Source organism: Mustela nigripes, chromosome 2, assembly GCF_022355385.1.
Source record: "Mustela nigripes isolate SB6536 chromosome 2, MUSNIG.SB6536, whole genome shotgun sequence".
NCBI classification, from domain to species: domain Eukaryota; kingdom Metazoa; phylum Chordata; class Mammalia; order Carnivora; family Mustelidae; genus Mustela; species Mustela nigripes.
Window position 1 is genome coordinate 140,840,079 of NC_081558.1, and position 12,859 is coordinate 140,852,937.

General features: G+C 44.4%; 1 protein-coding gene and 1 long non-coding RNA gene across 2 annotated transcripts; one reads left to right on the plus strand and one right to left on the minus strand.

Moving 5' to 3' along the window:
* Positions 1-285: 285 nt before the first annotated feature.
* On the minus strand, positions 286-6,578 carry RAP2B (RAP2B, member of RAS oncogene family). Its single transcript, XM_059391713.1, has one exon. The coding sequence runs from the start codon at positions 6,481-6,483 to the stop codon at positions 5,932-5,934; it is 552 nt and encodes a 183-aa protein (XP_059247696.1). The 5' UTR covers positions 6,484-6,578; the 3' UTR covers positions 286-5,931.
* A 669-nt stretch (positions 6,579-7,247) lies between these two features.
* LOC132012120 (uncharacterized) lies at positions 7,248-11,817 on the plus strand. Its single transcript, XR_009402533.1, has 2 exons — positions 7,248-10,326; positions 11,150-11,817. It is a non-coding gene; the product is annotated as an uncharacterized LOC132012120 (long non-coding RNA).
* The last annotated feature ends 1,042 nt before the right edge of the window (positions 11,818-12,859 follow it).

Genomic DNA, 12,859 nt, shown 5'->3' on the forward strand with positions numbered 1-12,859 from the left:
AAAACTGTATGTCCGCAATTGCTTCTCTTTTTTTTAAAGAAGATAATCTAAATTTTATTTTCCTTTTTTTCCCCTCATTTAATTTTTTTTTTTTTTTTTAAACAGTGAATACAAATCTCGTGTTTTTTCCTCCATTTTCCCCTCCTTCCTCGGACATGAAAATATGGAAGCAACCTGATCTCCTGTTTCTAAATGTTCAGTTTTAGCTAACCTCAAAAAGGAAGTGGGAAACGCACAAAATTACAGAGTTTCACGTGCAACAAAACAACTATTAGTTACTCAAGCCTCATGGGATCCATTTTTTATTTGCAATATCAACAAACCTTTAAAAGTTCCAATTCTCAACAAATCTACCTACTCTATTTGCCTGCCAGACAGACCCGTAGTATTATATTATACTAGAAGGTGTATGCAGCTGCATTTTTCCAAATCCTCCTTTTGTTTAATACATGCTATTTTCACAGCTTATAGTGATAAAAGGACAGTACTGTTACTCCTTTGTCTGGCTTCCAACTATTTAAGCATTAGTCCTTACACAACAGCTAATAGTACGTGCTCAACAAATGCTTACTGAATAACGAATAAATCAATTTCAGCTATGTTTACGAACTTCCACTGAAACATATTCTTAACAATCAAGAAATAATTTCAGGCCATTTTGGGGCACCTGTATCCTAGAGGCATCAATAATCTTTCTTTTTCTATGAAAAAAATGTGTGTTTGTTACATTTGCACAATTAACACAAATAAGCCAACGAAACATATTCAAACCTCTGATTAAATTTAGCCACACATAATTTTGTCAGATAATTCATTTAAAACACCTTGCTCAGTCAGTTGGACAAAAAGCACGCAATTTCTTTTCTCTTCTAAGAAAGCATTTCTTCAAAAATTTCTGTTTAAAACAAAGGAAGACTACAGATAGCTGTACCCTCCAGTTTACAAAACAGATTAACACTCATTCTTCTAAAAGATTAAGATGCGTAAGAAAACAAGATGTGTGGCACGTTTGTGGTATGGGCTGTCCCAGAATGAATAACTGTGTAACCACAGGACACTGACCAGATTCCTGGGAAGTCCAGCTAAGAAACTGAGTGTATGTATTTACATACACACATATGATACATGCATGTGCTTACCATGACCTGAAGACTTAAATTCTCTAATTTGTTCTGTTTGTTTTGTTTTGTTTTTGTTTTTTGTTTGTTTGTTTGTAAGAATTCTTGCTGGGATATGTGGAAAGTTAAAATCCTTGCTTTTAAATCTTGAAACAAAGGGAAGACATACACTAAGACATTCTTTTCAAAATTTTTGAGTGGAAAAAAAAGGTGATTCTTATTATTTAGGCCATGATCCTTTCCTTCCCATTTTAAAAGTCAACTTCTGAAGTTAACACCGGATACCACAGCCAAAACTGTTCACATAATAATGTGAAGATGATTAAATACTCTAACTACAATGTGTCCATACCAGTCCACCACACTCCACAGTTTAACAGTCTGATTGTAAATGGTCTATGCCCTCTTCAGCTATAAATTTCAATCAAGATTATTTTATGACTTTGTGGTAGGTAGTACTCTAAAATGTGTGACACGGGCCTGTGTCCCTAAATATCTATGTGGCTCTTGATATAGTACTTATTTGGAGTTTGGACTATTTTATTGGTTTTCAAAGTGTGGTCCCTAGAACAGCAACATCAATGTCACCTGGAAACTTGTTAGAAATAAAAATCATGAGCTCATACTGAGACATACTAAATAAGAAACTAGAAGGCCCAGCAATATCTGTTTTAACCTCCAGGTGATTCTGGTATGTAGGCAAGTTTAAAAACCTCTGGCTAGATAATCCTAAAGTCTTCTCAAACCATCAAAATCCATTATTATTAAATCAAATATATCTTCTGAAACTAGCAATCAAATGCACCCAATTATTCCTAGTAATCTGAGTAAAATCTTCTAATAAAAAATATCACATTCTATTAGTAGTTTTTAGACATTTGCTGCATTTTCACAAGGACATTTGTATTAGCAAGCTTTCCTAATTAAGTGGACAGTAACAAAAATCAGAGATCATTTTAACTTATACTGGTGATCTCTAAATTAAATCTTTGTTTCCTTTAGAAGTAGGTGGCTTATTCCAGCTATTGTGAAAAGTAAATATATACTTTGGGTGACATCTTGCCTCTGTCTCTCAAGGTTGGCTGCTATGAGCAGTGTTCTCTCACTTTCCCACCCTACCTGCGAGAAATACTGAACTTTGACTCAAGAGGTGCAATCACATGCTGGAGAAAACATTTATGAAACTACCACAACAGGCCAAAGAAATGAGGCATTTTAGTATCCCCCCCCACCTCCAAAAAAAAGGTTAACTAGTCAGGAAGCATGAAGCCGCACACTTTTAAATAATTCTAACCCCAAGCTGATCTGGTTCTAAAATGTGATTCAGGGAAGTCTATTTCTATAGTTAACAACCCAGCAATTGTTTTATTTAAGCCATAAATCCCAAACATGACAATGTTAGACTTCCAATGATGGTATCTTCCATTTTTCTAAGGTTCTTACTAAAGGACAAAAATAGACCTTTGAAATGACATAAAGCTTGGAGGACAGGGACCAAAAGGAAAAGCTGTTAAAAAACAGCAGGGGCCAAGTTTAAAAGTTAACTTTTGCTCTCCAAGATAAAGGTTTCTTTCCCACCCAGTTTCTGTTGGGGCAGGTGATTGCCTTATAGCAAACTCCCTTGCTTCCTTTAACACCCTCAAATCAACCCAACTTTTCCTTGGAAACAAATGCTCCTATCTTTTCACACCATACTACTACAAAGGGGCTCTTACTGGCCAAATAAGCGGACATATTCTTTAAAACAATGCCCTCAATCTCTCTCAATTTTGTCAAGAAAATAATGGAGAAGGCTGCAAAACACAGAACTACTACATTTCTGCTCCAGGCACACAAACAAAATTGCTTTCATTGAGAACCCAGAAAGCATTTATTTCACAGTACTCAGTAAAACCATATTAAAATCTTCTGCCCTGGCATCTCAGACCTATAAAGTATTTAGTCATGCAAGTGAATAAATCCTCTGTGAAGATGATTAATGGACCCATCAGCCTAGTTCATTTCCAATTTGCCTTTTCAAATGTTTTCAAGCTCCTTTCAGGAGTATAGACATGTCTTAAGTTAGTTTGATATTTGGCAGCACTTTATGTCAAAAGGTTTCAAAAAACCAAAAACATAAACAGAAAACAAAAAACAAAACAAAAAAACAAAGCCATAAGAAACAGTCACCAAATGCCTTTTTAAAAAATCCTTCACATAGTACTTGGTGTAAGTCTTCAGAATTTTCAACACTTAACAACTATTGAAAAACTAAATTTACTCCAATGCAAAACTTAATATTTGCAAAGACATAAACTTATTTCTCTTAATTTCTATATTTATCATATACATACTGCTTTTCAACTGTGTGATTCTAAACTTACATGAGCTCAAGAATGAGAAAAAATGGCCATAGGACCATCACAGGCCAATTCTCTATTCCTCCTCCATGCTGGAAGAGTGGCAGGTCACCTGGGCAAAGGACCCATTTTAAGGCAAGATGCTAATAGCTTTAAAGATGCCTCTGGCCTGTAACTTCTTTTGGCTTCCCCAACAGAAGACTTCACCTACACTTCACACAGCTGAGGTGTATCACGTACACTCTTGATGTACAGTCATATACTTTCTTTTATTCTACAGATATACTAGTAAAGAGGCCCTTAACTGAAATAAAGTAAGAAGCAGCAGCTCACACTGCCTCCTACTGTTAGAAGGAAAATTTCATGAGGTCAAAATGGTCCACAAATTGCAGCTTAATGGGAGTTGGGGGTTCATCTTCATTTTTTCTTTCTAATATCTATTTCCAAATCAAAACCTCTAGTATTAAGATTCTGCAACCCATACAAATGTACTGCAGAAAACAGTACTGGGTGTGACTTCAGGACTGAAAATCATCTTCAAACCTATTTTTGACTTGATATACGATGTAATTAAACAGAACAAAACATTGGGCGGGGGGCGGGGGGGGGGAGAAAAAGAAAAGTTAAAAGCTCTTCCCTGCCTGGTCAGGAGATTGGCGACTTCACCAAATCTAAGGCAGTATTAGCAGTTGGTTTCTACCCTTCTCTACCCACAGTGAGGTAAACTGCTCCCTGTCAGCAGAACAGATTCAATATCCTTCCTATCTTGTAGTTAAGTGATAATGGCCATACCCCCAGGGCTTCCTAGACCTTTATGATCCCCCCCCCCCCACATTTAAGGAGTTGGAAGTAATGTCACCCAACTTGTCACTGAGGTTTTTCTGTTGCGGGCATCAAGCACCTGCCCCCATCCACCTCAGCCATGATACTGTATTAAATCACTGAATATGAAACACAGAAACACAAACGATAGTTTTGGGTTTCTTTAAAAATGACATTTGTATTAAAAGTCTTAAAATGAAGAGACAATGATTAAACGCGTGTCTGGAATTAAAAATTACAGTTAGTTAGAATTCTCTTGGTACATCACAACAGTAAAATTTTGCTCTTTGCTTCTGGAGGAACACCCTAGAACAGATAACCAAAAATTTTTTAAAAAATAATAAAAAAAGGGGAGCTAAATACCTGAACATTTGAACAAAATGAAGCAAAATAAAAAAGAAAGAAGGGGGGGGGGAAGCCCATTGCAAGACATGGAAATTACATTTTAAAGGCTGGAAATAATCAAGAAATTCACCAAACAACAGGCCCTATTGTCCTGGCTCCTTCAGGAAGATTACAGAAAGGAAACTAGGAAGTGGTTTGGGGAATAGCAGATTCTGGGATATGGTGGGAAGTTCACAGGTTGGCACCGGCTGAACAGCTGAGTTTTGAAGGCACTCTGCAGACACAGGGGTGCTGGGGGCCCTGAATCACATTTTTGAAGTCTTTGTACTGTATTTTAAAGAGCTAGTCATCAAAACCTGTCACTGCCAACCAAAAAGAACAAAAAGCTAAACTCAAAAAAAAAAAAAGAAAGAAAAAGAAAAAAATCACACACACACACACAGGCACACAATAGTACACACAAAAATGTGCAGATCTGTAACATTTTTTTTTCACAGCTGATTAAAAAAAAAATACTACCGTTCTCCCCCAGACTCCCCTTTGATACAGTAGGTAAACAAAATAGATTTTTTTTTTTCCCCACAAATATCAGCAGACACTTTCTGGCACCCCACACTGTATTGGCATCAGTGTTTATAGTCCCAGTTCAGATGTGCATACTTCAGATTGGATACACTGTAACAAGAATCCAACTTTGCATAGACATCCTTAGAATCACAATCAGTCACAGGGCTGCCCTTCCAAGCTGGCAGAAAAGGAACCCCATCTTAATTTCCAGCTACTCCTGGAAAACAAGGAAAAAACCAAAAGTTTCTTCCTTCCTCCTGCTCCTTCATTTGGTTCTCCCGGACTTCCTTCCAGGTATTTAAAACTTGCAACTAGAAAAGGGTTGTTGGGGGGGGGGGGGAATCCCCCCTCCCTTTCCACCTCCTCCTCGTACTCTTCCTCCCCACCCCATTTTTTTTTTCCACGCTGAAACTTTCGCTTGCCGGTGTCAAGCTGCCAATACAGCGCCCTAACGGCATTTAAATGGGGAAATATGCGTCAACCAAAATCAATGAGAAACGTACATGCTTCCAAGAGCCACATTTCCACCGGGTGTCGGATGGTGAGGACGGGACACCCCTTCGGACACGGGACGGAGGCAGGGGATGCCGGCCGCAGAGGCCAGCCGGGCTCCCGGGACACCCCGGCCAATGCAAAGTCGTCTCCAATCTCAAAGCAAGAAGAGAAATCACATTTAGAGAGTCGGGTGCGTTTGGCTTTTGTGCGCAGAGCGCGGCCGGCGCGCGGCAGCCGCGGGCGCCTCAGAGGATCACGCAGGCCGAGCAGCAGCCCTCGTCGCCGTTGGGCTGCGCCGCGTAGTTCATCTGCCGCACGATCTCTGCGAACAGCTCGTCCACCGAGGCTTTGTTTTTGGCAGACGTCTCCATGAAGGGGCAGCTCCACTCCTCGGCCAGGGCCTTGCCCTCGCCGTACGAGACCTCTCGCTCGCCCTCCAGGTCCACCTTGTTACCCACCAGGATCATGGGTACACGCTCGTACCGCTTCACGCGGATGATCTGGTCCCGCATGGGCTTGATGTCCTGGAAGCTCTGCTGGTTGACGAGGCTATAGACGAGGATGAAGCCCTGGCCGTTCTTGATGTACAGGTCCCGCATGGACGCGAACTGCTCGGTGCCCGCCGTGTCCAGGATCTCCAGCACCGACGGCGACGAGTCCACTTCAATCTCCTTGCGGTAGAAGTCCTCGATGGTGGGGTCGTACTTCTCGATGAAGGAGCCCGTCACAAACTGCACGGTGAGCGCGGACTTGCCCACGCCGCCCGAGCCCAGCACCACCACTTTGTACTCTCTCATGGCTCCGTCGGCGCTCTCGCCGCGCCTGCCGCGGCCCCGTCGGGGCTGCGCGCGCCGGAGGAAGCCTGGGTTTGGCGGCTGGGCGACTTCTCCTCTTCCTCAGCCTTGCGGGAAAAACCTAGGAGAGAGCGGCTAGGGAGCGCGGGGCTCAGAAATCACCAAACGGGGGGCCGGGGACCGGGAGCCGGGGGCCGGGACGGTGAAGGCGGCGGCGCGTCCCTGGGGCGCGGGTCCGGGGCCCCGCAGCAGTCCGCGGCGGCAGCGGCAGGCTTGGCGGCGGACCGGGAGGACAATGCCGGCAGCCTGTGCGAGGCGACGGTTGCAGCTCTTCGGTGCGGCGGCCCGGGAGGGCGAAGGGGTGGTGGCGGTGGGCTGCGGAGGTGGCTGCTAATTGCGCGCCGGACAGGGACGCGCGTGGCATGAGTCCCCGTAGAGCGTGCGCCCACCGCCGCGGCCCATCGCCCTCTCTCTCCCGCAGCCTCCGCGGGGCGAGGGCTTCCTACTCGCCGCGCGCAGCCCGGCCCTCCCCGCCCCGGCGAGCATGCCCAGTGCGCCGACGGCCGCGCCCGCCTGATCCGCCGCTCCTGGTTTTCCGGGGGACCAGGCGGGGGGGCGGGCCCGAGGGTGGGGCTAACAGTTTTGAGTCTGGTGGAGCGGTTTGCGAGAGGCTCTAATCCAGGAGCTGGTTGAGAAAGGTACGGGGGTGTGTAGGTGATTGAGGGGTGCTGGAAAAGCTCAGGTGAGAGGATGAAGGTGTGGGAGGATGGTGTAGGGCGGTGTAGGGCAGTGGCTCTGCAAGCAGCGTGTAGGCGCGGAGGGCCGCTCCCGTAATGGGTTGGGCTGTGTTCTTGTGGACTCCCGTTATCAAAAGCTTGTGGACTCCACTTTCCGAGCCCCCAGCGAGTGTGCGTCTCCGGGTCGGAGACCCCAAGGGCATTTGAGTGCGAGAGCAGTGGGTGGAGCATCTTTGCCCACCCACGGAGCAGCTTTTTCTAAATCCTTCACCTCGGAGACACTACTGGGCCTTCTGCGGCCACTCTGCCTGCAGTTTAGCTCCTCGACAAAGAAAACAGGAACTCAGGGCTGAAATCCTGTCCGGACAGGGGAAGGGGTAGCCTCTCCTGAGCGGAGCTCTCTGGGGCTGGGACTTGGCGGGTCCCACCCACGTCCCTACTGGGCTGGGGCGGAAACCCGGCGGTCGGATTACAACCCGATCCAAAAGTCGTGGCGGCGCCCGCAGCTAGTCAGGGCATGCTCAGTGGGCAGAACAGGTTTTCGGGCTTAGAAATAGGAAGCTTTTGCACCACACACCCACACCCCAGCTCAAATTACCTCTCCCAGACTCGGGGCCCATTGGTTCCGGGGCGCAAATCTCACACCCCTAACTGTTGTTTCATTGGCTACCGCCAAGGTTTTACCAGTTTGGGTTGCTTCATTGGCTAAAAAGTAGCCTCGGCTCATGATTGGTTATTTATAGAGATTGAGTTGAGAGGCGGAGGCACAGCTGTTCTTTCTCTGCTGCTCCCCCCGCCCCCTTCCTCCCACTTCCCCAACCTAGTCGTTTTGAAGCTCAGAGTGAAAAAATAAGAGGAATTTAGGCGGAGAGCTCAGAGCTAAATATAGTTCTTTGTTGGTGTTTTCGAGAGAGTCTGACTTCGCAGTGCCCAGTCACGACTGTCCCTTAACGGGAGCAGAAAGGTCTAGTTGCAGTTCTTGGTCCGCAAGCAGCAGCAAAATGTCCAAGTTGTTTTTGCAGAGAGGGAAGTGGGGGGACTAGGGTGTGGAGATGGGCCACTTTGAGTTCGTGTCACCCGGAGGGGTGGGGGAATGCCCAGGCTTGCCCTTATTAAACGTCTCTTCGTTTTGGGCGTGCAGTCTGCACATTTGGCTGGGCTCGCACTCACGGGAGGTGCGAGGGAGATGTCTCGACTTGCCCTGAGCCTCCCTCCCTCCTCGCGGAGGAGAGATGTCAAGACCTGTCAGAAGACTCAGCGAAGTTTGCGTGAGCCCTAAAGTGAAGTGGGTAGGAGGGGACGGAGCTGCGTCCACCCGGGCTCCGAGTCTTGCCTTTTTTATCCGATGCTACTTCCCACTCCCCTTGCGCATCACACAGACGAACCAGGCTGTGTGCTAACGTTTGGTTTCAGTTCCTTAGTCCCGCCGTGACTCACGGCCACGTTTGCGAATTAACCTTTCCCGAGCTCCTGGCTGTAGCTCAGAATCTGCCGGGCGAAGTCCCCCGTCGTCCGACCCGGCGGGACATGGGCGGGGTGGGGTGGTTGGTGCCCATCCCTGCCCCTAGCCTCACTATTTAGTGGAGAGAACGGTTTAACCTTGACTATCAGCGAGCCTGGATATAACTAGGCTTATATAATTCTCCAGAAAAGCCTCTCAGAGGCGCATTCACCTAATGCAGCTGAAGAGAACCCCCGCAACATTTACTTACCCAGCATTTAATGCCTGCCAAACGTTTTACATGTTTCATGTACTCCACATAATACTTATTACATGTATTTTAAAGATAAAGAAACTGAGGTCCTGGGATGTTGGTTAACTTGCTTGCCATTTCACAGCCAGTGAGTGGCCAACGTAGGATCCCAGCCCAGGTGTTTCTCTGCAGAACCTGGTTTGTGACTACTAAGCCATACTACCCTCTCACAAGAAAGGTCCCGGATTTTCCTCTTTCTTAGGTTTGGTCTTCAGGTAGTGTGATCAGACTGTCTCTTAAACCCAAGGGATCTCTGCTCTGTGGTTCTCCTTTTCATAATGCCCCCTCCCATGCAGTCAAGGAACCTGAACCCTCTTCTAGACCATGCTCCAGGGAGTCAGAATTCTGGAATCCTCACCCAGAGAGTAACAAACCCTCCTCCAGGACTCGCATGGGCCTCTGAACTTAGTCTTGTGTCCAAGAATGGCTTTTTGTTGGAGTGTGGGCAGTGCTTGGACTTGTGGCCTGAGGTGCGCCCTCCCAGGCACTTTGGGCCCTACCAGGTGGGGGAAGAGGACTCAGTAGCATCAGCTTCCCCTTCACTGCCCCTTTCCAGCCTCCTACTTGGAAGAGTCCCAGAATTCATGATTCTCACCTGGCGGTCCAGATTCTTGTAAAGGAGGTATTTGTCAGAGTGGGAGGATAGATCGATTATTTTGTTAACAGTTCATTCTCTTGATTTATAACTTAAATACTTAGATTACTGCTATGTGGGCCTCTCTTTGTCCTCTTACTAAGAGGGGTTCTCAGTATGACAGAGTAGAAAATGCTTTGTCTTTTACAGGTCTTGGTGCCTAATCTCAAGAGCTGGGATATCAGTTATTATCTACAGGTTCCTTGAGCTCTCCTGACTTTAGTTTCCTGGTCTATAAAATGGTGATAATAAAATTTGCCCTACCCACCTAGCTACATGAAGAACCTTGGAGAGAATCTAGTGACCAAACCCCTCATTTTGCATCAGAGAGAACTGAGCAGAATTAGAACCCTGGTGTCCTAGCTGTACTTTGCATGGTGCCAGCCTGTCCTCGGGGATAATAATTAACAGATAATGGATGGAAACATGCTTTTAAAGCTGCAGTACCCCATAAATGCATAGCAATTACTACCCTGCCCCAGGTAGCCCGACAGCCCCATCTAGAAGATAACCACCGTCAGGACTTCAGTTAGTCATGTGGATGGGTGTTACTGAATCTTGGTACGAGTACCAGAAAGATGCCACCTTGTGAATGCTTTCTGTTAGGGATTCTTTGGTAGTGATTTTTATTACATTCAGGTAGTCTCCCACAGAAAGATTTGCACCAGGGCTTTGGACTTCAAAATGAAGTAAGGACATTGCTGATGCAGAAATTTTTAAGGTTGGTCACTTCCTCCTATGAAATCTGTTAGATGTCTTCGCCTCACTTATGGCATGAATCATTATCTAGCCTTTACCATAATTATTTACACATCTGTGTCTTGTCACCCAGCACCGTGTGAATGCCTTGAGGGTAGAGTCCATACCTAGCTTATCTTTGGAGCCACTCTTGTCCCTCATAACATTTAGTACAGTGCCTACATGGGAAGCCCTCCATCAGTATTTACTGATGAATATATGAATCACATTTTATTTCTTTTCCAAGTTCCGCTTGTAGTAGAAGATTATATTAATCCTTGGTGTGACATAACACTTCCTGGATCCTTAGAAAAATGTATACTAATGTTTCAGTCTCCCTGAGTCATAAAAATGACTTTTAAGATCAGCAGAGTCTACCCTTATTTGGGTGAAAGCACAGAATCAGTGCAATCTTGAAGAAAGATACCAAAGTATCCACTGGATAAACCCTTTCTCTAAAGACGACTTAATTTTGCACATAACATGAAAAGGCATTTCTAGAAAACAATCTAATGTAAAAGTTACCAGGTAAGGACTGCTTAACCATTGACAATGTATGTTGCATAAATGAATGTACCATCCCTTGGCCTTTGCTCACACAGTGGGACTGCTGATCTTCTGTGACACTGAAGTTGGGTCTTTGAACAGTTAGATGGTACCTGTCCTTTATGTTTATAGAAAGTAGAGGTTTATTTCATCATGTTTGTAGTTTTAGCCGATGCCTCCTCTGGGTAGATATTTTAACTAGTGTTTTTTTAAGGTTTCATTTTTTATGGTCCCATTTCACTTTGCTTTTCATTTGAAAGGAGGGCATCAGTAAAGATGGAGAGATTGAAATCCAAGCAATAGGATGTCAGCTGAATGGATGTTTCTGAAGAGAGGACAGAGGAGGAATCTGAGGACTCTAGTGGGATGGCCAAAGACACATCCTTTCTCTCCAACAGTCAAGAAAAGCCGAGAGAACTGAACTGGAGCTCAGAGGGTGAGACGCCGAGAAAGTTCAAGCTACAAGCAACCTTCTCTCCATAAACAGAAACGGCAAGACACCTGCGGAAGGTTGGGAGGGCAGGTGTGGTCTTGGGAATCAGAGTAGAAATGAAACTGTTTTTAACAGCGACTGTGTGGTTCGCAGTGTGAAGTTGCTAAGCTGCTAAATTTGGTTTCCATGAATCTGTGAAGATGCCAATTCTGTGAAGACGCCAATTCAATTTTTTTTTTTTTTGAAGGGTCTTGATAAGTCTTCTGGTCAGATTCTGTTAAAATTCCTGAGAGCTATCTTGGAACACTGAAAAAATAAAATAAAATTTTAAAAAATTCCTGAGGGCTTTGTATCAACACATACAAATAAATAATTATAAAATTAACTCTGTATCTCCCATATGCCAACCTTAGTGAAAATACACACAAACCACTGACTTATGTGATGAAAAGTTTCATTACTCATGGGAAATTAAATGAACTCAATGAAACGGTCTTACCTGTGTGGTCTCTTGAGTGTTTCTTTCTGTTGCACGCTAAATTAAAATAAAACCTTGAGTACATAACCTCAGAAAATGAATCATTTTGAGTAGTGGAATATTGGTCTAGAAAATGTTGTACTTGTGTAGGGGGTTCTCTCACAATAAGAAAAAGTTATATTATTTTTATTAGATAAGTAGTATATGTTTACTGTAAGGAATTAATGTATAAAAAAAGCAGAAAGAATAAAGTGAAAATAACAAATGACCCCCCAAAACTCCCTAACTTTTTAAATAGTTTCCTATTTTATTGTCTTTTATTTACATATTTATTTTATAGTTTTCCATTTTATGCCTTTTATTATAGAATTACTTAAAATGTAGAAACCAGTTCTAGTTTTCTCGTGGCTGTTTTAACTTCCAGCTTCACGTCGTCTACAGCCAAGAAATTAAAAGTCAAATAAGACAAATATTTTTAAGAACTTATCAAAGAATTTTCCTCTTTTATGTAATGGGTTTTGATGGGAGTATTTGTCTCTCTCCTATGTTCAAGTAGCCCAGGAAGTTGTTTTCGTCACGTAGTCCCTGAGGACAGCCTGGTTTGGGGTAGTCTGCCTGTTTGTCCAGAAGGTGTGATGAAGCATGTTCAGGTTCATGACCTCTGGGCCGCAGAACACAGCAGCCTGTCTGCTCAATTGACCAGTGAATCAAGGGCTTCAGCTGCATTCTCCCCACTGGTTTTGTCTCTCTCTAGAAATGATCTTCCTCTCTGTGGAAAACAGTGCCCTTTGATGTGTCAGCACCATTCAGAGCCCCTCAGTGACTTCAGCATCATTAACACATTTGTGCTTTCTTTGTCACTGTGCACCCAGGCTTCCAACTCTTTTGCCCTAAGTTTTCCCTGGGGCTTATAAGAAATCTGCCCCTCACTCCTTATGTGTGTCCTACCGTGTTTGGGAACTGAATTATTCTCAAGCTCGCAAATTCTTTATCAGGAAAGAGGAAAAAAAATACTTTTGCTAACATGGTTTAAAGGCTGAAATTTTCTCTCAACCGTTC

Coding starts and splice junctions, on each gene's coding strand:
- RAP2B (XM_059391713.1), bottom strand. CDS start 6,483: ATGAGAGAGTACAAAGTGGTGGTGCTGGGCTCGGGCGGCGTGGGCAAG.